Source organism: Colossoma macropomum, unplaced genomic scaffold (assembly GCF_904425465.1).
Source record: "Colossoma macropomum unplaced genomic scaffold, Colossoma_macropomum, whole genome shotgun sequence".
Lineage (NCBI taxonomy): Eukaryota > Metazoa > Chordata > Actinopteri > Characiformes > Serrasalmidae > Colossoma > Colossoma macropomum.
The window spans coordinates 29,913,129-29,937,646 of NW_023494794.1; the positions used below are offsets into that span (position 1 = coordinate 29,913,129).

General features: G+C 41.6%; 2 protein-coding genes across 3 annotated transcripts in view; both read right to left on the reverse strand.

Moving 5' to 3' along the window:
• The window catches only part of rps6ka3a (ribosomal protein S6 kinase a, polypeptide 3a), a 35,345-nt gene extending 34,388 nt beyond the window's left edge, over window positions 1-957 (reverse strand). Inside the window, exon 1 of the mRNA XM_036580789.1 lies at window positions 647-957. Coding sequence (XP_036436682.1) covers window positions 647-709 — 63 coding nt within the window. The 5' untranslated portion in view covers window positions 710-957. The remainder of the gene's footprint in view (window positions 1-646) is intronic.
• A 3,831-nt stretch (window positions 958-4,788) lies between these two features.
• On the reverse strand, window positions 4,789-24,003 carry pdha1a (pyruvate dehydrogenase E1 subunit alpha 1a). Of its 2 annotated transcripts, XM_036580812.1 has the most exons (12): window positions 23,884-23,995; window positions 21,455-21,475; window positions 15,929-15,997; window positions 15,093-15,266; window positions 13,752-13,878; window positions 12,006-12,097; window positions 11,284-11,376; window positions 10,179-10,334; window positions 9,496-9,567; window positions 9,275-9,342; window positions 8,616-8,724; window positions 4,789-7,681 (listed from the first exon to the last, which is right to left on the reverse strand). In XM_036580812.1, exons 1-12 carry the CDS (start codon window positions 23,938-23,940, stop codon window positions 7,517-7,519), a joined length of 1,203 nt encoding a protein of 400 aa, XP_036436705.1. In that variant the 5' UTR covers window positions 23,941-23,995; the 3' UTR covers window positions 4,789-7,516. The 2 variants fall into 2 exon arrangements, with proteins under 2 accessions (XP_036436705.1, XP_036436706.1); XM_036580813.1 differs by lacking the exon at window positions 21,455-21,475 and having other exon boundaries at window positions 23,884-24,003.
• Between the last annotated feature and the right edge of the window lie 515 nt (window positions 24,004-24,518).

Sequence of the window (24,518 nt, forward strand, 5' to 3'; positions counted from 1 at the left end):
TAAGGTTTTAGACTTTTTCTCTAAAGGACTTGGTCTAAGGTTTTAGACTTTTACTCTAAAGAACTTAGTCTAAGGTTTTAGACTTTTAGCCTAAAGGACTTAGCATAAAGATTTAGACTTTTAACCTTAAGGGCTTAGTCCAAGATTTTAGACTTTTACCTTAAAGGACTCAGTCTAAGGTTTTAGACTTTTACTCTAAAGGACTAAGTCTGAAAAAAAAACTCTGACGCTAAAAGCCTTAGTCTAAGATTTTAGACTTAGTATAAAGTTTGAAACTTTTAACCTAAAGGACTTTTACCCTAAAGGACACAGTCTAAGGTTCTGGACTTTGACTCTCAAGGACTTAGTCTAAAGTTTTAGACTTTTATCCTAAAAGTTTTGCACCGAGGTCCTCAGTCTGAAAGCGAGAGGCTGTTGACTCCAGTGTAAACACACTCAGCTCAAACCCAGCAGCGCTGACAGCAGTTTAACTGGTTTTAATGGTTTTACTACTGGGGGATATAAACGCTGAGCGGGTCTGTCTGCAGCTCACAGTGAGCTTCTCAGATTGCTCTGCGTTTCTGATCGTGTTCGGGAAGCTAAGCGTGCAGCCGGAGTGTCAGAACCACAGAGTGTCAGAACCACAGAGTGTCAGAACCATGTTTACCTCGTTCTCCAGATGACCGACGGGCAGCTTCTGCCACGGATCTGCAAACTGAGCCAGAGGCATGTTTCCCACACTGAACCGAATAAAAGAGTCCCGCGGAGAGGAGAGCCTTCACACCAGCCTGGACTGACCACTGAACCGCTCGGCCGCGCTCGGACGCTCAGCTCCTCAAACCCAGACTCGGTTCTGTGTTTTCATAAAGTGTCGCTGAACTGACCACAGCCTTTTTCTTTAAACTGCACAATCACTCGCTTCCGTTTTCACTCAACATGGCGCCTCCTGCGTTTACCTGTCCGTCACTCAGGCTTGGTTTCCCACCCGTTTTGCGGCAAGCTCCGCCCCGCTCCTGCGCTCTGATTGGCCGGCGGCGCAAACATCAAAGCATTCCGCAGTTCTAGAACGCTTGAAAGTCAGAACTCACACTCGCACACGTTTCCTGAGCCGCTTATCCTTCTGGGTCGCGGGGGGGTGGGGGGGTGGGGGTGGCACTGGAGCATCCCAGCGGTCAATGGGCGGAAGGCAGGAAACACCCTGGACAGGCCGCCAGTCCATCACAGGGCAGGAGTCAGAACTCAGAACTGAATCAATTAGAGAGTCGAATCAGATCAATAAGATCAATAAATAATAAAAAAAATCATGTACAGATATTATTACACAGCTCACAACTGCTGCCAGTTCTGTGAGTCTCTTTCAGGCGTTTGGAAATTCTATAGTGTTGTGTAGTGTTGTGTAGTGTCATATAGTGTTGTGCAGTGTTGTGTAGTGTCATATAGTGTTGTGCAGTGTTGTGTAGTGTCATATAGTGTTGTATAGTAATGTGTAGTATTGTGTAGTGTCGTATAGTGTTGTGTAGTGTCATATAGTGTTGTGTAGTGTCGTATAGTGTTGAGCAGTGTTGTGTAGTGTTGTATAGTGTTGTGTCGTGTAGTGTTGTGTAGTGTTGTAAAGTGTTGTGCAGTGTTATGTAGTGTCGAATAGTGTTGTATAGTGTTGTACAGTGTTGAATAGTGTTGTATAGTGTTGTGTGGTGTTGTATAGTGTTGTGTAGTGTCATATAGTTGTTGAATAGTGTCGAATAGTGTTGTGTGGTGTTGAATAGTGTTGTATAGTGTTGAATAGTGTTTTATAGTGTTGTGTAGTGTTGTACAGTGTTGTATAGTAATGTGTAGTGTTGTGTAGTATAGTATAGTGTTATGCAGTGTTGTGTAGTGTTGAGTAGTGTTGTGCAGTGCAGTATTGTATTGCGTTGTATTGTGCAGTGTTGTATAGTAATGTGTAGTGTTGTGTTGAACAGTTGTGTAGTGTTGTGTAGTGTTGTGCAGTGCTGTGCAGTGTTGTAGTGTTGTGCTGTGTAGTGTTGTGCAGTGCTGTGCAGTGTTGTACAGTGTTGAATTGTGTAGTGTAGTGTTGTGCAGTGTTGTGTTGTGTAGTGTTGTGCAGTGTTGTGTATTGTTGAATAGTGTTGTATAGTGTTATGCAGTGTTGTGTATTGTTGAATAGTGTTGTATAGTGTCAAATAGTGTTTTATAGTGTTGTATAGTAATGTGTAGTGTTGTGTAGTGTTGAACAGTGTTGTGTATTGTTGAATAGTGTTGTATAGTGTTAAATAGTGTTTTATAGTGTTGTATAGTGTTGTGCTGTGTAGTGTTGTGCAGTGCTGTGCAGTGTTGTACAGTGTTGAATTGTGTAGTGTAGTGTTGTGTAGTGTTGAATAGTGTTGAATTGTGTTGTGTATTGTTGAATAGTGTTGTATAGTGTTAAATAGTGTATAGTGTTGTGCTGTGTAGTGTTGTGTAGTGTTGAACAGTGTTGTGTATTGTTGAATAGTGTTGTATAGTGTTTTATAGTGTTGTATAGTGTTAAATAGTGTTTTATAGTGTTGTATAGTGTTTTATAGTCTTGTGTAGTGTTGTACAGTGTTGTATAGTGTTGTATAGTAATGTGTAGTGTTGTGTAATAAAGTATAGTGTTATGGTGTAGTGTTGAGTAGTGTTGTGCAGTGCAGTGTTGTGTTGTGCAGTGTTGTAAAGTGTTGTGCAGTGTTGTGTAGTGTTGTGCAGTGTTGTATAGTAATTTGTAGTGTTGAACAGTTGTGTAGTGTTGTGTAGTGCTGTGCAGTGCTGTGCAGTGTTGTATAGTGTTTTGCTGTGTAGTGTTGTACAGTGTTGTGCAGTGTTGTGTTGTATAGTGTTGTACAGTGTTGTGCACTGCTGTGCAGTGTTGTACAGTGTTGAATAGTGTTGTGCTGTGTAGTGTTGTGCAGTGTGTAGTGTTGTGCAGTGTTGTATAGTGTTTTATAGTGTTGTATAGTGTTAAATTGTGTTTTATAGTGTTGTATAGTGTTATGTAGTATTGCATAGTTGTTGAATAGTGTCGAATAGTGTTGTGTGGTGTTGTGAGGTGTTGAATAGTGTTGTATAGTGTTGAATAGTGTTTTATAGTGTTGTGTAGTGTTGTACAGTGTTGTATAGTGTTGTATAGTAATGTGTAGTGTTGTATAGTAATGTGTAGTGTTGTGTAGTATAGTATAGTGTTATGGTGTAGTGTTAGTAGTGTTGTGTTGTGCAGTGTTGTAAAGTGTTGTGCAGTGTTGTGTAGTAATGTGTAGTGTTGTGTAGTGCTGTGCAGTGCTGTGCAGTGTTGTGTTGTGTAGTGTTGTGTTGTGCAGTGTTGTAAAGTGTTGTGCAGGGTTCTATAGTAATGTGTAGTGTTGTGTAGTGCTGTGCAGTGCTGTGCAGTGTTGTGTTGTGTAGTGTTGTGTTGTAGTGTCTAGGGTAGAGTCTGAGGTTTTAGTCTAAAATTTTTAGGGTAGAGCCCAAAACCTCAGTCTATACCTTTAGAGTAAATAGTATATTTTCAAGTGACAGATAAATGTATTTCCTGAGAACTATAATAATAATAATAATAATAATAATAATTATTATTATTATTATTATTATTATTACTCAGAGTGACTGAAAGCAGAGCTGCCTGTCAGTATGTGGTACCAGCCAATCAGAGCGCCGGATGGGCGTGACTTGCCGGAAAACGGGTGGGGAAAACAGAAAAACAGTACAGCGTTACACGTCACGAAGTCGTAACTCTGAGCGGAATGCCGCGCTGTGATTGGTCAGTCGCGCTCCGATGGCTGAAACTCAGGTAGGGAAACTGTAAATCAGACTAAAGAGTAAAATCACCCCGCTGAGAGAGCGCGCGCACGAACGCACACACACACAGGTAGAGAGAGAGGTAGTGAGAGAGGTAGAGAGAGGTAGTGAGAGAGAGGTAGTGAGATAGGGAGAGAGATAGATAGATAGAGAGAGAGAGAGAGAGAGAGAGAGAGAGAGAGAGTCACTGATTCTGTTTATCGTGTTCTTTATTCCTGTGTTTCCTAGAGTCACTCAGACTGATCTGAAACTGCACACACACACACACACACACTCACACATATACACACACATACACACTCACACTTACGAGTGGTTTAGTGTGAAACGCTCCGTTCTAGAGAAACTTACCGAGTCAGAACTGTTCACAGTGGTGGTGATAGGAACCAGACGTCCACCTCTAAAAGCTCCCTCACAGAAAGTTCCTACATGAAATGGTTATGAATTCACTGCCTGATGACTGAGACACTGTTTTATGATAGTTTAGAGAACTTAAACTCCATTCATGGTGGAGGGATACATGCAGGGCGCTGTGAGGCAAAATAGTCCCCAAAGAAAACTTATTATTTCAGATTTTCCACTATTTTCCATCATCAACATTCCATATAAACTCAGAAGACTCGTGTAGGTTCACTGGTGGTTCTGGATAGTAAAAAAAATGTCTATATTTGTGTTGCAGTCATGGCGACCGCTGGTTCTTATCACCACCACTGAATCTCTCTGTTTACATCTCACACACGGAGTTATGCATTTGTTTAATGAAATTTTGAAAAAAAAATGGTGGTGTTCCCCTTAAGGTATATGCTTTCCTGAAGCTGACAAATGAACAACTTACACTTACTGATCATTTTTGACTGGAAATGATATGGATGAAGGGGGTCTCAGACTTTATAACAGCACTAAATCTATGCAACTTACACACTTCTACAACTGAGCTCTAGAACATGTTCTAGAAAAGAAAACAACGGCGATAAATAAGAGGCCAGAGACTGTAAACACATGGCTGTATTTTTATCATTTTAATTGTACTGTATAAAGACCACCTGGTCAACATGCTGGTCATGACCTTTTGACCCCTGTACCCCATTCACTGCCAGCATGTTTTAAATTTCCACTCCAACATCCTCCTCCAAAGACAGAGTCGACAGCTTTACTGCAGATTTGGCAAAATTCATTCAGTTTTCTGAGATAAAAGCACTTAAAAAACAAAAAGTTATGAAAAAGAGAGAGAGAGAGAGAGAGAGAGAAACAGGGCATACACAGATTAACTGTACCAAAACTACATTTCCCAGAGTTCTGTGCGCTTGAAAAAGAAAATTCCCACCCAGCCTAGTGTTTAAATCTATAGAAATGCACCCAGTAACTTATTCAGTCTAATAGGCAACAAGTTTGTTGGCAATGTATCAGATTTAAATGAAATCCCTTTTTAAATATTCATATAAATAATCAATCACTCCATCATACTTCCAATAGCAGATACATTATTACCTACTGGTACATCGCTATTCACACCCGGAGAGAGTTTCAGAACTAAGGTTCAATCAAATTGATCAAAAACAGTATCTGCTGTCGTTCGACTCTTTTAACGAGAGACCGTGACGACGGGGTAAATGAATATTACTGGGTTCAAAACCCTTTTAGGCTCTTATTTAATAGAGACAACATGCAAAACAAAACAACTCTCCAGGCCCCGCCCACAAATGTGTTTTTGCATAGCTACTGTCGCTAGGTTATTGTTAAAATATCTAAATTCACAGTGAATTATTCGTTTATTTTGTGCGGTTGTGAAAGGCGTTTTTGTCTGCTGCGTAATGAAGCTAACGTTAGCATGGCGGCTAACTTTTTCCAATGAGCATAGCTTCAATTAGCTCGTTAGCGTAGCATCAGAATACTGAGTGTGTTTACATGCACTCAATAATCCGGTCATAATCAGATATCTGCAGTCATCAGATTATTCAAATGGTCATGTAAACACCATACTCTGATCTAGAAATCCGATTGAGATATCTGATAAAGAGGCTGCATTTTAGCTCAGTAATCAGATTTCTCAGTGCTGTAACCTGTTACTCTGATTTCTTTCGGATTTCTCAGCCTGAGCATGTAGGAAAACAGACGGCGGTACCGGAAATAAGCGAGCAGCATCGCCGCGGGACGCAGCAAAACTCTTTTGGAGCGACACTGAAACCAAATACCCTCGACGAAATGAAGGATTTAAATATTCTTCGTCTTCTAGATGATTTATGTTCATATTTTCAGGTAAAGCAGCTCGATGTTTAAAAAAAAAACGTTTACGTCGCGTCTTCTTCTGTGAGTTTATTGGCTTGTTGTAAAGCAGAAATCTGATTACTGTCTGATTGATGTAGACCTGGAGTTTCCCCATTGTCTGATTACTCAAGTACATGTAACGGTGTTAATCAGATTACTGAAAAAATCAGATTTTCTGCAGTTATTGGATTATTAAGTGCATGTAAACGCACTCTTGGGCAGCTACACTGTTCATGAGTTGGACTGTTCTGGTGTCGTAGCTCAACAACAACCAGGCAACGATGAATTAGCCACCATGCTAACGGCTCATAACCACGCTAATCTCGCAAACAGTAGCTACGAAGGAAAACGTTGGTGGGCGGAGCCTCGTCGGCCGATTGTACACATCACAATAAGAAGGTGAGGAGAGACAGAACTGAAGGCGGGTCATGAAGCACACTTGGTGAAAAGGCATGAGGAACATGTTTAAACGGGGAGACGTTCCGCTGAGGAGATCAAAGGGCAGTTTTTGGAGACTAAAGTCTTTATTTGACCCTTCGGCCACCAACGTGGGCCGAGCGGCACGGCTGTGGTGAAGGAAATACTTCACTACAAAAATGCTAACGTGGCTGAATTTGAATGAAAGGAATCAGTTAGCATGCTAACTGCTACACACTTAAAAAAGATGGTTCTTCAGAGGTTCTTTAGCAAAGAAAATGGTTCTATATAGAGCCATGAACACTCAAAGAACCCTCTGCATGATTAAAGGGTTCTTTGCATGGTGAAAGTGTTCTTTAGATGGATAGAGACATGCTGTAGATGGTTCTATATAGAACCTTTTTGAAAATGGGTGTATCTAGGACCAGAATGGGTTCCTCTATTGTAACAAGCATCACATCGTAAAAATAGAAGAACCCTTTCTGGTGCTATATAGAACCATCTACAGCGCATTCCCCAATAAACTGAACTATTTCACCATGCAAAGGATCCCTTTAATCACTCAAGGGTTCTTTGAGTGTTCATAGATCTATGTAGAACCATTTTCTTTACTAAAGAACCCTTGAAGAACCATCTTTTTAAGGTGTAGTATCATTATTAGCAGCGCTGCATAGTGTACTGTCTGCTAATCGATGGTGCAATGCTTTACCTGAAGGCTGCAATATGCAAATGAGCCTCCAGCCAATCACAGATGTTCCACATGAGCTTCTGTGGTTCTATAGATCCAACAAAGGTAAACCAAATAATCACTGACCCTGTCAGATAAAGGGTTCTCCAAATGTTTTAATATATTGTCCAATTTAAATCCCAATAAACAGTAATGTGGTATTTTTTCTGTTATTTATTAGCATCTTTGCATGAAGTATCTCTCTGAAGGAGAGGTTAGTTGGTGGGTTTGGGGGGTTAAGAGAAAGTCTATGGGGGTGTTCTGGGGGTCAGGGGGGGTAGAAGGGGTGTCTGTAGGAGGTATATTTTTAGGTCTTTAGCTGACGGACTTCAGTTTAGCCCAGGGATTCGTGCCCCGCACCTCCATGGGAGGCTCGTTGTAGAAGATGTGGTTGCACAGATCCTCCAGAGGGGGTTCAGGGTCGGTGGTGGCAAACTGAGCTGCATCTTCGATCTCCTTTCTCACCTCGACGTCGATCTCCTGCAGAACATACAACAGCACAAACACACACCTGAGTCAGACTCAGCAACACCCTCAACTTTACCTTCATCTCCCAGCGGCCAGAAATCTGACCACCACGCAGCCGTAGGCAAAAGACTGTGCAGCCCTGGTCAATCTAAGCTGTGCTGTCTCATTTTTCTGCTAAATTTAGTGCACAAATTCTATTTAGTCGCTGAGTTTAACATACTGGACAACTGTAAAACATAAATGTGTGCCATAACTTTCGCCAAGGCTACATTTTATGTTTTATTTTTCCTCCAGTGTGTTCAATTCAGCAAATACACAGTAACTGTGTAGTAAAATGTGCAGCAGGGCGTCTCTGTAGAGGAGGTGTGACCAGGGGAGTGCTAACTTTTGCACTGAACTGTTTGTATAAAGATGTAGAGAGAATAATAATATATAAAAGAATATATATGAAAATAGCTAACATCAGCTAACTCCGCTAATAAAAAGAGCTAACACTAGCTAACTCTGCTAACTGAAAACAGCTAACACTCGCTAACTCTGCTAACTGAAAACAGCTAACACTTGCTAAGTCTGCTAACTGAAAATAGCTAACGTTAGCCAACTCTGCTAATAAATACAGCTAACACTAGTTAACTCTGCTAACTGAAAATAGCCACTATTAGCTAACTCTGCTAGCTGAAAATAGCTAACGTTAGCCAACTCTGCTAATAAAAACAGCTAACTCTAGCTAACTCTGCTAGCTGTCCTGCTGGTTTGTGTTGATGTGAATGAACGGCTAGATTTTCTTTTCACACCTGGAGAATTAAAGACACACAGCGCCACCTGGTGCACTGAAGTAGTAAGTGTTCAAAGTTCAAGCCTCTGAAACTAAAGCTGGACTGATGACTTTAACACTCATTACTGAGAGAAGAGAGAAGAGGAAAGACGAGCGTCAGGCTAATCTCACCTTCAGCTCCTCCACGCTGGCCATGTTGTTGTTGAGCATGCGGTCCTTCAGCATGGAGATGGGGTCACTCTTACTGCGCACCTCCTGGATCTCCTCACGCGTGCGGTAACTACGGAAACACAGCGGGGTCAAGAGGGCAAAGGTCGAGCACTGTCACTAAGGCAGGAGGTGTGGGGGGGGGGTTTAAGTGCATTGGGGGGGGTTTAAGTGAATTGTCAGGGCAAAAGCAGCAACAGTAACAAAAACATCAGAACCTCAAAGCACTGCTGTCCACATTTACAGCTCCAGTCTGCAGTTCAGACCCACCTGAGCGAATGAGTGTTCATAACAACCTTAACGACTTTTTTTATATACATACTTAAATGCATAAAATCTGTTTCTGAGACGGAAATAGTGAAGCTGACGACTTCCAAAACACACATTTTAAAGCAGCTAATCAGAACAAAGCTCATTTACATATATCAGTCTTAAAGCCACAGTAACAAAAACAGCCTGTTTAATTAAAGAAAACTATAAAGAGAGATTTTAAAAAAGAATTCTGGTAAATAAATGTTATAATGGGACCTCAGTTATAAAACACCCACTGATTCTTCTCTGTTACGATAATGAAAATTAGCCTTAGTAGAGATAATGATGATGATGATGATGATGGTGGTTACCTGATGCCAGGGTCACTCATGCTGTGTCCATGGTAACGGTAAGTCTGGAGCTCCATGAGAATCGGGCCCTGCAATTCATTCATAACATTATATCAACATGAAGCATCAACAAATACCTCACATAACTGAAGCACCTCAAACTGGTTCTGCATAATAAAATGCTGTTCGTCTGGAGGCGCTGGATTAGTTATTATTAGCAGGTGTGCAAGATCCCAGTTTACCTTTCCAGACCTGCAGTGATCTGCGGCAAATTTGGTGGCTTCTCTCACACACAGGACGTCCATCCCGTCCACCTGAAAACAGACGGAATCATTCAGCATTTAATATAAATAATACAGTATCTGTTATGAATTATTCAGTATCAAGTGAAATATTCAGTATCTACTGTGAATTATTCAGTATCTACTATGAATTATTCAGTATCTCATGTAAATTATTCAGTATCTACTATTAATTATTCAGTATCTACTATGAATTATTCAGCATCAAGTGAATTATTCAGTCCCTCGTGAATTATCCAGTATCATGTGAGTTATTCAGTATTTGCTATGAATTATTCAGTATCGACTTTGAATTGTTCAGCATTTATGAATTATTCCGTATGTAATCTACTCTGAATTTAGTGCATATTAAGCACCAAAACTCAAAACTTGCCAAACTGTTTTCCACTCACTCTAAACATACACTGTATGACATATTTTCTTTAAAAATGGAGTGAAGTACATCACAGAGCTAAAAACAGCAGCAGCATCTTGAAGACTGAACTGCGTCCGTACTTTAGTCCATGTTTGTAGATGACAGTGAGTTACACAGTGTCAGAAACCAATAGATGTGGTTTCTGACACTGTATTAAAATCTGACCAACTCCAGAAGTGACAGTGTGGTTAAAGGGTGAGTGTCGTACCCTCAGTCCTGGTATAAAGTCTCCACGTTTATAGTAGTCAGTGCTGGCGGCTGCTCTCTCCACAGACGTGCCCATCCCGTACCTGTTATTCTCACAGATGAAGATACAGGGCAGCTTCCACAGAGACGCCATGTTATAGGTCTCAAATATCTGACCCTGCAGAGAGAGAGAGAGAGAGAGAGAGAGAGAGAGAGAGAGAGAGAGAGAGAGAGAGAGAGAGAGATCAATTAATACTATCAACTAATAGACTAATCAGCTAATATTGAACACACTATTGAGTACAGCCCAACTGATATACTAAGTACCAACTAATATCGTCCGATACCGAGGCTGATATTAATTGGTACTCGGCGAAAATGCCGATGATAATGATGATTATTACTAATATTTTATAACATAAACATTAAAAGAACTGATACAAAATAAGAAAGACAAATAACAGAAACCAAAACTGTTAAGAACTAAAGGTCACTCCCCCCCATACATGTTTATTAGCATATTATTTCAGGCCTCAGGGAGCCTAAATCCATATTTTCTCTGTGAGTAATTAAACCGAGTGGTCTTGATCTTGGGTCACGCATACATAAGCAGCGTCCTGACCAATCAGAAGGCTGATGTGGTTTGTCCCGCCCACACAGCTTTAACTAAACTGTGTTCGGTCTCTCTGTGTTCGTGTTGGAGAAAACTAACCACCAAGCGAAAGCTAAACTGAGCTGCGAAGCCCGATCATCTGTTCCAGGTTCCCTGGATGCAGATCCAGCAGTAAAGTGAATAAAAACCTTCTTTTTTTATGTGTCAGTCAAATTTTGCTGGAGGTTTAATATAAACACTGAGTACACATACATGCACTCAATAATCTGATCATAATTGGATTTCTGCAGTTATCCGATTACTCAAGTGGTCATGTAAACACCACACTCTTATCTAGAAATCTGATTAAGAAATCAGATAAAGAGGCTGGAATATTTAAGAAAGAATATTCAAGGCCAAGACGATTATTGAAAGTTGAGAGTGATGAACTGCGCTTATTAGATGTACCAGTGAATCTAATGAGCATCATTAAGCTGCGTAATAAAGCTGAAGTGAACAGAACTGACTGGCTCACCTGATTGGCTGCTCCGTCACCATAGAGACAGACGCACAGCTCGTTTTTGCCCTGGTACTTGCAGGCAAGTGCTACACCTGCTCCAAGAGGCACCTGGGAAATGTAGTTTAAAAACATGAGAGCCAAAACAAAAGCATTAGATACTGGGACCTGACTTATGTTTGTAGGCAGATTATATCGGATTGATATCAATGATCCGCAGTTTTATCGATGTAGGCGATAATATCTCTGAAAACATGCTAATAGTTAGCCATGTTTTCGCTAATAATCTGAGTTGAATTACCTGAATTATCGCACAAAAATAAGACAAAACATCATTATGAATACCGAAACAACGTAAAATGTTTAGAAAATTCACCCAGAAATGTTTCTGAAGATAAAGGAAAAAATTATAAAAATATGAGGGAACCAATGGACACCATTACTACACAAAGAATTCTGGGTAGCTCAATACAATATTTAATATTTATAATACTTATAATATTTTAGACTGTCCATTTCTGCTGTTTACTTGATTTAAGGAGCATAAACACTGACAATCGTATCAGCCGGAAAGCACTGATTAGCTAAACTATTAGCATATAAAATATTAATCTAAATAAATCCAAGTCTTTGAAGCGGCTGATATCATCGGTTATCGGAAATCGGTTTCATAATCGGTCAGCAGACCCGAGACGATAAACATGCTGACGTACAGAAAGCTGAAAGAAACCTTGGCTCACCTGAGCTCCAACGATCCCGTTTCCTCCGTAGAAGTTTTTGGCGTACATGTGCATAGAGCCTCCCTTTCCTTTAGCGATGCCACCACGACGGCCTGATGGATCAGAAATTACACAATAAACTCTGATCAGACACACGCAGGGGCAGCCTGAGGCAGATAAACCAGCTTTGAGTTATTTATTTTTAATATTCTTTCTGATTTTAACCATTACTGACAATTTTTAAGGTCTTCGCTGATGAAAGCCGGGCTGGGCAATATGACGATATTTTATCGTTATCGTGATAAATTACGTCACAATATGCTTTTCTGAGCACATCGTGGATACTGTCAGTTAGGGCTGAACGATTCTGCCAAAATATCTTATTGTGATTTTTGCGTTGATTTAAATTATGAATGTTTTCTATAAACTGATGAAGGGGCCTTTTTTTGGGCTGAGAAGACCAGCGCATACTTTTTTTGGCTGGAGGCATGAAAGTCTTACACAGAGCACCAGCCTGCCAGTTAATTGCGGTTGTGATGTCACAGCACAGGGACGTTTGGCTGCTTCTGATTTGTCGATTTCCTCTAAAAGCAGTTCACAAGCTCCATGTGATCAGGTTACATTTCCCTACTTAAAACGTGCAATGTATCAACAATCACACTTAAAATGGTTCTTTAAGGGTACTTTAGTAAAGACAATGGTTCTATATAGAACCATGAACACCCAAAGAACCCATTGCATGCTTAAGTGGTTCTTTGCATGGTGAAATAGTTCTTCAGATTGATGGAGAATGTGCTGTATGTGGTTCTATTCAGCACCAAAAAGGGCTCTTCAATTGTTATAAGCTTGACATACTAATAATAGAAGAACGCTTTCTGGTGCTATATAGAACCATTTTCAACAAGGTTCTATGCAGAACCAAATACAGCACATTCTCCATCAATCTAAAGAACCATTTCACCATGCAAAGGACTATTTATTCATGCAAAGCGTTCTTTGAATGTTCATGGTTCTACAGGCTAAAAGACTATAATAAAAACAGCTCTTGCAATTAAAAAAAATTTGATTTTGATATAAAGTGATTAATCTTTCAGCCCTATTGTCAATAATTAAAAACACTGATTGACTACGTTTCATTATAAAGTGAGTATAATTAGACCAGTTTGATTAGATTTAGTGCAGCTTGTAAAACACTGAAAAAAACTAGTTGTAGATTTAATATTATTATTATTATCATTATTATTATTATTATTATTATTATTATTATTATTCAGCATTTAGCTTTGGAACAAACTTCCTATAGACGTCAAATGCAGCCCATCTGAAAGATTTTTTTAACCGGGTTTAAAAGGATGCCTATATGTTATATGCAAGCAAGCAGAGTTTTAGTTCTTATTGTGTTTTATTATGTTTAAAGACTAACTAACAAATGATTTAATCAGGAAAGCCACCCTGTTGTCTGTCATCTTGGTGTGTATTGTACTGTTTTCTGCTTATTTGTTTGTGTGTTTTATGTGAAGAGGACCACAAAGGAAATCAGCTTTAGGGTTTTATTGTGTTTTAATCCTCACTGACGTAAAGTGTGTGTAATGCTTTGCAGCCTTAAGTGTATTTTTAATCAACGTACAAATACCCAAATATTCAAAGCATTCGTGCCAGCTTATACTCCACCAAATAGCATGGTGCTAACTGCATGGCTGTATCATCACTCCCTCGTCTCATACCGTGTGTAGCTGTTCAGGGTCCCTCGCTTATGTGGTTTCTGACCTGTGAGCTCAGCCATGATCTCGCGGACGGTGCCCCCTCTGGTCAGAGTGTATCCGTGCGCTCTGTACGCCGTGATCAGGTGATCAGTCCGATTGATCCCAGACTCAATACCCACTGCACACGCTTCCTGATATAACACAGGGAAACACAATCAACCTGTATCTGTGAAGAAGACCATATACTTCAATTTTCGTCATTTATGTTTGTCCATTAAGGTCTTGGGTTTTGCGAACTCTCTTTATGCCTTGCAATTGAACAGGCTGTGCTTTTGAGACTGAAATGCGTAAATGAGCCCTGTTCTCATTCAAAAAGCAGTCTTGGTAGAAATGGTCTTCGTAGCTTCAACGTGAATGGATACTAGTTTTTGTGAGGTCATAAAAACAATGGATTCAAAGTAGTCAGTTTAGTTTACATCTATGGATTAGAGGTTGTACGATCCAGATTTTTAAAGTCGACAGTTATGTCATGAAAGTCGAGTCGATGTTGACTAATCGCTGATGATGTCATGAATTAAATCACAGGAGAAGGGAATGATCTACAACAAGCGGCTTTAAAAGTCCAGGACTAAGCCAAACTCCACAGGTCAGTAGAGCATGATGTGCCCTTTCCAGCAAGCCCTGGATCACATTGCTAGCCGTCAGGGAACCGAGATACGGACCCTAAAGTATCGCAAATTTGTATCCTACTTAGGCACACCCTAGGCAGCCTTGCCAAGATGCTCGTCTGTGGTGGAGGTCCGGAGAGCCAGAGAAACTTAGAGAGCCGTAACTTGACCAAAAGAAGTGTATCCGACTTCAAACTGTACTACAGTATTACAGTTATGCTCCCTCTCCAACCACACAGGACTTTTAACTGTAGTCTTTAGGAAACCAGAGATAAGATGTTCAATGTCTGATCTTTGAAGCTCTGTAGAACAACAGAGAAATGGTAGAACGAAGCCAAAATCCACAGGTCAGTAGAGCGTGTGCTCTTTCCAAAGAGCCCTGGATCTCATTGCTAGGCTTTAGGAAACCAGAGATACAGACCATGAAATCACCAGCCTCCTCACCTGCTGTCTTCTCTGAGGCATCCATAATCACAAGATCAGTGACTCGTCGACATCAAGCTTAAAGTGTCACCGCCGAGCAGTAAAGTCAATAAGACTAGCTGACTAGTCCATGCAACCCCTACTATGGACTGCATGTACCGAGGGGCGAATGATAGGATTTGAAACTGTAATTATTATTAACATACTAAAATCAAACTTCTTTTATTTTAAAAAGTGAGGGAGATTCAGCGTTTCATGATACGGAGCCTTTAAATCAAAGAAAAGGACACACGATCGCAGTGATCTGTTCTCACCTGTCCGTCATACAGGTGACAGAATCCTCTGATGATCTTCTGTTTGTAGAGCTGATCTGCCTTCAGCTCCATGCGCCTCATGGTCTGCATGGTGCGGTAGTACTGAAGCCCCTCCTCTCGCGTCAGGACCGCCTGCACCGGGGGTCCTTCCTCCAGCTTATGCAGGTCACATTTCTTTGAAAGTAAATAAAAGTAACACAGAGAGACAATGAGGTCGCTATAGTGTTGCTAGGGTGTTGTTAGGTTTTTCCCGTTCCACCTTAAATGGTGCAGCAGTTACATTATGGCGCCTCAGTTACCATTTAAGGTGGAACGGGAAAATTTAAACAAGAAGCTTGCAAATCAGAAGCGACTTCAGCCTCGTAAAAAGTCAAATGTTGAGAGACATTTTACAAGAAACTGTTCTACTTTTGAGGAAAAGTTTCCTGCTGGAGATGCGAGAAAAGTGGATATAGTTGAGCTGAAGCTTAAAGCAGAGCAAAGTAAGTCTGTGTTTGTGTTTATATTTATATTTACAGCCAAGATGGTAAAATGCTATTTCAATAGAATGTACATAAAGTGTTGTGGCTCCCAACGTGGTTTGATTTTAGTTGAAAGGACAAAATGGCTCTTCTTAACATTTTGCAACCCCTGAGCGTTTTATGGATGTACTTACAGAAAAAAATTTGGGTGACTATTGAATCCTAGTGTCTGTTAGCTGCATTGGGCTTGTAGCTCCAGCACTAAAGTAAGAAATTAAACTTTGACACTAACATATCTTGGCCTGACTACATCTGGTCTAAGTGTGAGATTGCATAAATTTGATATTTCACCAAACTGTTCCTTTAAATTCTCACCTTTATGTCGAAGCTGGCCTGAGGGGTGAAGTCTGCATATGTTCTCGCAGACACCACAACTCTACTGCCCTGAAAAACAAACAAAACAACAGATTAGCATAAACATTAAACACAGTACACTCATCCACAAGCAACCTGCAATATAATCTTTCTAAATAAAACTTAATTAAGGTGGGAATCTGTGGGCACCTCATGATTTGATTTCAGGTGCCACGATTGTAAAAGATTCTCCATGCATCTCAATTTTTGACTCGATTAGTCTACATTATGATTTGTCCTGTAACTGTCATTCAGTGGTGTTAATGTGTTTTCAAGCCTTTTATTTTATATACAAACACAATATACAGTCTCTGACTCTGTTTACTTTGGATTCGAGACCCAAAGACTGTATAAAAATCTGATTGACATTTTGTGAATCAACTCAAAATGTTTCAAGAGAGAACTGCGATGCATCCAAGAACCAATTATTTTTCCCACCCTTAAAAAATAACAGAAAGCCCTCGTCCAGCAGCAGGTCAGCAGCGCCTCTACAAGCCCAGGGGAAGTGGAGAAGGTAAAATAAAAAAAAATAATAATATTAAATCAAAATATTTGTATGTGATGTATACAGTACTTTTCTCTTAACTATGGTAACTTTACAAATGCAAAACAGAGAAGAACAACAGCAGCAACTCAAACCATTAAACAAGGCAGTACACAAAAATAAACAATAAACAACAGACATCAGGGACAAGAAGGAGAGTGATAGTTTTGATCTGAGCAGAAGGTTTTAATCTGAGCTTTGGAGAAAGATGCTGTCCTAGATCTAAAGATCACACATACACTTTTCCATCATCTACACGGAGCACAAGAGAGCAGCAAACACATCAGAACCGCAAATGATCAGGGTTCTCTCTCACGAAGCAGGATTTCTTGGTTACCCAGCTAACTGTAAACATGATGGATAGAAACCTGGACTGCCCCCTGACGCTGTATCACTTTGTACAGGCTACATCACCACGACTAACTGGCCCCATCGCCACATACGTTCAGAATGCTATATCATAAACAGCTCTCGGACCAATCAGGGGCGAGCTTCCGACCAATCAGGGACGAGCTTCCGACCAATCAGGGATGAACTTCTGACCAATCAGGGACAAGCTTCCGACCAAATAGAGATAACATTCTGATCAATCAGGCACAACCTTCCCAGCAATTAGGGACGAGGTCCTGACCAACCAGGGATGAGGTCCTGACCAACCAGGGAAGGGACGAGCTTCGGGGCAACCAGGACTGAGCTCCCGATCAATCAGGCTGAGTTCCTGACCAATCAAGGCTGAGTTCCTGACCAATCAAGGCTGAGTTCCTGACCAATCAAGGCTGAGCTTCCGACCAATCAGGGACGAGCTTCCGAGCAATCAAGGACGAGCTTCCGACCAATCAGGGACGAGCTTCCGACCAATCAGGGATAACATTCTGATCAATCAGGCACAGTCTTCCCAGCAATAATGGACGAGGTCCTGACCAACCAGGGAGGAGGTCCTGACCAACCAGGGAAGGGACGAGCTTCGGGGCAACCAGGACTGAGCTCCCGATCAATCAGGCTGAGCTCCTGACGAGGTCCCTGGTTGGTTCAGCTTCACTGAAATACGGAAAAAGCTTCAGCTGCTCCTTATAACACTTCAAACATTCTACAGTGAACAGGACGAGTCCTTCAGAGCAACAGCAGGCAGCAGTGTCAGACAGCACAGCCAGGCATTCTGGGAAAAGTTCAGGGGTGTTGTGAAGGGGGTGGGTCATGCTTCGGTCAGTAAGACGGGTTTGGGGGAAACACAGTGTAGAGCTGCAATGATTTGAGCCAACAACACAGATGCGTTATTTACTTAGAAACAACAGTTACAGAGCGCTTTTTAAATGAAACAGTAGAAGCCATATCGCCCCCTACACTTCCTGTAGTGTATTACAGTCTGTCAGAGTGACTGTGTGGATCATATGAACATTATAGAGCTTTTTAAATGAAACTGTAGAAGCCATATCGCCCCCTACACTTCCTGTAGTGTATTACAGTCTGTCAGAGTGACTGTGTGGATCATATGAACATTATAGAGCTTTTTAAATGAAACAGTAGAAGCCATATCGCCCCCTACACTTCCTGTAGTGTATTACAGTCTGTCAGAGTGACTGTGTGGATCATATGAACATTATAAAGCACATTTATTTTCAAGTAATCAACGTTTTGCCCATAATTGACGTTGTTGACTAACTGGTCATTACAGCTCTATAGCCAGACGAGTGAGAGACAGAAGTAATAACAGGTTCTGCCGTTACTCACAGCAGGCTGTGGCTCTGGGACGGCAGTGTGTCCAGCCTGGCTGTGGACGTTCTCTGGATGGTGCGTTAAATCAGCATTCTGGCCGCTCCTGACCGTCGGGCTGGGGGTCAGTGGAGGGGTCAGCTCAGCTGAGGGGGGTGCAGGGGTTTGGGCAGTATCGAATACAGTTCTGTCTGGAGACTTCTGGCTAGTGACGCCATCTACAGGCAAAGGCATGTCCAAAACATCACTGCTAACTAACAGTTCTGTTATTGCGGACTCTCTCAAGGCCTTCTGCTGAACTACAGCTACCGCAGCGCCATCTCGTGGATGACTAATTAACAGTTCTGCATTCGCTAGACCTGTTAGCGTCTCATCCTTTGTTGACACATCTAATATCACTCCAGGTCCAACCGATGTACTTCCATTAGCTGGTAGACCTGTGACCACAGGTTTGTCCATACGAGAACATTCTGACCTCAGAGTCTCAGTCCAGTCCAGCTTTGGCTCTACAGGCCTTTTTTGCTCTGTAGCTTCATTCGTGCTGACTAGATTTACAGTTAGTGAAGGCGCCAACGTCCCTGACGGAGGGTCCTTGCTGACCCTGTGTGTGTCCGAGAGAGGTGTGGGGTGTGGTTTAGGGTGCAGTGGGGGGTCAGGGTCAAAGGTCATGTCCACATATTCGCGCTGCGCTGCCAGGAGCTGCTGGACTGCCGACGACTGCAGACAAAAACAACCAACAATACAGCGGTCACTATAATCAGTGATGTACCAAAATCTGATTTTTCTAAATAGGCGCTTTGTTTATATTTCCAGTTTAGCACGTCTGTCGGATCTGAAGCAGGTTAAATTCCCGGTCAAAGTATAAAGACCGTTACACAAACGCAACACAAATAAATGACACAAAAATGCGAAATATTCAGACGCAATGCTTCCACATCAAAACAATACATATTTTTTATGTTGTGACTCAGAGCTGATGTTTTCAGGGCTGTGTGGACACAAATCTGATCTTTTCAAATCCGACCTGAGCTACTTTCATATGTGGTCCTAGATCGGATACGTATCCGATTCGTGGTCATGCAACCTTAATGTGACGCTCAGATCGGAATTCATGCGCTTTTTTTCCACTGCGCGTGACCATCATTCAGCGTTACCATGGCAACAGCGCCGAACAGAAGTTAAAGCCTGTAAATGATGGAAAAGCAGCTCATCTCACCTTTTTCTCCTTCGTCTCGCTCTAATAATGAAGCTGAGAGCTGATCAGAGTTAATTATCTTCTCAGCGGAGCTCGTTCTGCTCGTTAGTTTGTGCTGATGATGAACGTGATTCATTCACGTGACGTTACTGAGTAGGATGAGCTCATGAGGGTCATTTCAGTACTCTGAAAGAAAAGGTGTCGATACATCACCAATAATCAGTGTTCAGGAGACACAAACTGAGGCCTCATGACTGAGCAGAACAGCTACGACACCTACAGCCAACACGTCAGTCAAACGCACGCCTTTCCTGACTGGCAGCCCCAGAATAAAAACACAAATAATCACCTTATCAATCATATCAGCTTCGCTTTCGTTTCCCTGTGAATTTTCCAGTGAAGTAAACAGACTCTACACTTAAATCCACAGAGCGGCTCATCAACTCCGACCGGCTCTACAGCATCTTTCCACAGAATTCCAGGTTCTCTCCAGATGAATAATGTTCACAGAACACCCAGCAGACAGAGCGTGCACAAACATGAGGGTCTGTTAAGAGCAGTTAAAGAGCCCGTATGAGGGAAAACTGAGTTCTCCTCACTTTTTCTTTTTTTTTTGTTTAGAGTTAAGAGTAGAATGTAAACACTGTTAAAGCTTCAAACTGGTCTGTTCACTATTCAGTGCATACATGGAGACTAAACTGCACAAACAGATGCTTTCAACTCTGTTTTTGTGACGTCACAAAAACCAATACATTTATACACCAATCAGGCATAAAAGTTCACAGGAGGGGAACTGACCCAGAGACAGTTCAGTACCTTCAACTACATGACAGAGGTACATCAGAACTGACCACAGCTTAGTTAAAACATCTACTCATTACACATAAAGACATGAAGGCCAACATTGTTTCAGTCATTCTTTTAATTAAATCTGATTTAATACACTTTTAGAAATGTGTGTACAGAAAAAGGGGATGGATGAACCAGCAGGATCTGATTTCCTTCTATATGATTGTAATAAAGAGCTGCTTGATTAACAGCAATTAAAATAAAAATTTATTACAAAAGAAAAACAGAGCTCACTGTGTGTTTATATCTAAAAAATAAAAGGAGGTTGAAAGAAGATCAAGTAATAATGAATTATGACTGTTTTCAGGACATTAAACTACACAAATGTTATACCTCAGGTGGAAAAATACAGAAAAATGTAGGCTATGGGCCCTTTAATGGCTCTGATCAACAGCAGCAGGTAGAAGCTACAAAGGAAAAAATATATTAGGCCATCACACAACAGGTCAGCAGAACAGAAGCTGGGATGGGATAAAAAATATAAGATAAAACCAAAATTAGAAAAGCGGCCAAAGCAAGCAGAGCAAAGGTAATGACTGTCTCCAATACGATGGAGGGTTAAAAGAAAAGTGACCATGTCAACACACCAGATTTAAAGGGGAACTCCACAGATATTCAAAATTTCTCCATAATTTAACCATAATTGAGTGATTCAGAGTGTTTTGGTGTGAAATGGTTCAGATGTCTTTACAGTGGTGGTGATGGGAACCAGGGGTCGCCATGACTACAACACAAATATAGACATTTTATTTACTATCCAGAACCACCAGTGAACCTACACGAGTCTTCTGAGTTTATATGAATGTTGATGATGGAAAATAGTGGAAAATCTGAAATAATAAGTTTTCTTTGGGGACTATTTTGCCTCACAGCGCCCTGCATGTATCCCTCCACCATGAATGGAGTTTAAGTTCTCTAAACTATCATAAAACAGTGTCTCAGTCATCAGGCAGTGAATTCACAACCATTTCATGTAGTAACTTTCTGTGAGGGAGCTTTTAGAGGGGGACCTCTGGTTCCTATCACCACCACTGTGAACAGTTCTGACTCGGTACGTTTCTCTAGAACGAAGCGTTTCACACCAAACCACTCTGAACCGCTCTGATTACATCTTAAACATTTAATTATGCAGAACATTTTGGAAAGTGGATGGAGTTCCCCTTTGGACCCAGGTGAACTACAGTCTTACCTCATTAACCAGTTCGGCTCCCTTATAGACAGCCAGTGAGAGAGAGAGAGAGAGAAAGAGAGTATAATTATCAGTATGAAGTGACCCGTCCTGTCCAGCACTAATGGTCAGTCCCACCTCCAGCCCGAAAGCCAAACATGGACAGTCGTTCATCTCCATCCTGAGACATTAAACTAAATCTGAAGTAATAATAATAAGATTTTGGCTCAGATTCGGTGAGCACTGCCCGGCCCACATCACCCAAACAATCACCGAACTAGCATCCAGTCCTGTGTTTAACACGGCTGGTTCATTTTAGGGTCGTCACGATACCAGAACTTTGATTTTGGTACCAAGTGCAGCATTGCGGTGTTCGAAACTGAATGATACGATCACAGAAGTTTAAAAACAGTCAACACTGTCCGTTTATTCACACTGACAAACAAGCAGGGCAGTTAAACGCGCCTTGAGACTCTCAACAACAAAAGGTTCCTAATTGGGTCTCGGCTGGGACGTTCATCTGTATTGTCACAGTCAAAATAGAAATATATAGAGAGAAATTATAACCTAAACATTTTTCTCTTGTGGCGTTCAATAAATATGACATCAAATGTTGGTTACAAATATCAGTCACATCTAAGCTGCTCACATCTCACTTACAAAAAGACATTTTTGGGGACTATTTTGCCTCACGTTATGTATCCCTCCACCATGAATGGATGAGGGCAAAATCTTCTCAAAACTATCATAAAACATTTCATGTAAGAACTTTCTGTGAGGGAGCTTTTAGAGGTGGACGTCTGGTTCCTATCACCACCACTGTGAACAGCTCTGACTCAGTAACTATCTCTATAACAGAGCGCTTCACACCAAACCACTCTGAACCACTCTGTTTACATCTTAACCAGTGAAATATGCAGAAATTTTGCACTGAAAAGCTTTGGAAGTGGTCACACTGGACTGTTTGCCTCATTGCAGTATTGCAAAAGAACTGGACTTTCTAACTTAATATATTGTGCAACTCTGATTTGTACAGGTTGGAACTGTTCAGCAGGTTCCCTGAGGTCACCTTCACCTGGACACTGCTGGACTAGTGAGGAGTTAGCAGATGGAGCTCGCTGTCACAGTGTATGTGATGGGTTAGCCCGTTAGCTACCTATCTCAGTGTATGTGCTGGGTTAGCCTGTTAGCTACCTGTCACAGTGTATGTGTTGGGTTAGCCCGTTAGCTACCTGTCTAGGTGTATGTGTTGGGTTAGCCCGTTAGCTCGCTGTCACAGTGTATGTGTTGGGTTAGCCCGTTAGCTACCTGTCACAGTGTATGTGTTGGGTTAGCCTGTTAGCTCGCTGTCACAGTGTATGTGATGGGTTAGCCTGTTATCTCGCTGTCACAGTGTATGTGTTGGGTTAGCCCGTTAGCGACCTGTCACAGTGTATGTGTTGGGTTAGCCCGTTAGCTCGCTGTCACAGTGTATGTGATGGGTTAGCCTGTTATCTCGCTGTCACAGTGTATGTGTTGGGTTAGCCCGTTAGCTACCTGTCTCAGTGTATGTGTTGGGTTAGCCCGTTAGCTCGCTGTCACAGTGTATGTGATGGGTTAGCCTGTTATCTCGCTGTCACAGTGTATGTGTTGGGTTAGCCCGTTAGCTACCTGTCTCAGTGTATGTGTTGGGTTAGCCTGTTAGCTCGCTGTCACAGTGTATGTGATGGGTTAGCCTGTTATCTCGCTGTCACAGTGTATGTGTTGGGTTAGCCCGTTAGCTACCTGTCACAGTGTATGTGTTGGGTTAGCCCGTTAGCTCGCTGTCACAGTGTATGTGTTGGGTTAGCCCGTTAGCTACCTGTCTCAGTGTATGTGTTGGGTTAGCCCGTTAGCTCGCTGTCACAGTGTATGTGATGGGTTAGCCTGTTATCTCGCTGTCACAGTGTATGTGTTGGGTTAGCCCGTTAGCTACCTGTCTCAGTGTATGTGTTGGGTTAGCCCGTTAGCTCGCTGTCACAGTGTATGTGATGGGTTAGCCTGTTAGCTCGCTGTCACAGTGTATGTGATGGGTTAGCCTGTTAGCTCGCTGTCACAGTGTATGTGATGGGTTAGCCTGTTAGCTCGCCTGCCCGGCTAAGCTAACCGGCTACCCAGACTAACATATAAAGCCTTGTCCTGCATTTACACTGAAAACGGAGCAGCTCAGCTAAAACTAACCGATTATTCTCCAGTTAACTGAAACAGTGCGACATTCAGCCTGAAGATCAAGATATTCACTAAAACTCAGGAGTAAATCTGTGACTCTCTCTGTGTCTCTACAAGGTCAACTCGGCCCGGCTGGGTCTCTCTGAGCTGCTAACCGAGCAGAAGAGCTCCTTTATAACGCAGAGTTAGATTAAACCCTCAGTACTAGAATAAACAACCCCAGATTATCAGTCATTAAGCGGGATTAGCAGTGTGGTACGTACAGTCCTGCCGGCGCTGAGCCTCAGAGCGCTGGATATCAGAGAGAGCATCTTCCTCATACTAATACTAGGCGGCCGGAGTGAGCAGACTACTGCCTACACTAGAGCACTAGAGGGAGGGAGGGGGAGGGGGAGGGGGAGAGAGAGAGAGAGAGAGAGAGAGAGAGAGAGAGAGAGAGAGAGAGAGAGAGAGAGAGAGAGAGAGAGAGAGAGAGCACAGCGCCCCTGCTGTTAATAATACATACAAACAAACACACAGCGCCCCTGCTGTTCTTCATACGTTCACAAAGACATACAAACACACATGTATATAACTGATAATAATAGTGTCCTGAACTTAATAAATAAAAATAAATTGTTTTAATAGCAAGCTGACGCTAATTCTAACGTTTCCACAACCTTTAAATTAAAATTATTGACTCATTACATTTAATTCCTTATGTTGATATGATTATTTTTTAATAACTATATATATTGAGGCCATGAGTTACTATACTGAGGCCACAAATAATTACTATACTGAGGCCACAAGTTACTATACTCAGGTCACAAGTTACTATATTGAGGCCATAATTTACTATACTGAGGCCACAAATTAGTATATTGAGGTCACGAATTACTATAGGCCACAATTTACT

Excerpts from the sequence above, each read along its gene's own strand:
- pdha1a (XM_036580812.1), bottom strand. The coding sequence starts at position 23,940 with ATGAGGAAGATGCTCTCTCTGATATCCAGCGCTCTGAGGCTCAGCGCC. Across the intron at positions 21,476-23,883 it reads GGCTCAGCGCCGGCAGGACT|GGAGCCGAACTGGTTAATGA; the intron begins GTACGTACCACA and ends GCTGTCTATAAG. Across the intron at positions 15,267-15,928 it reads AGGCCAGCTTCGACATAAAG|AAATGTGACCTGCATAAGCT; the intron begins GTGAGAATTTAA and ends TTACTTTCAAAG.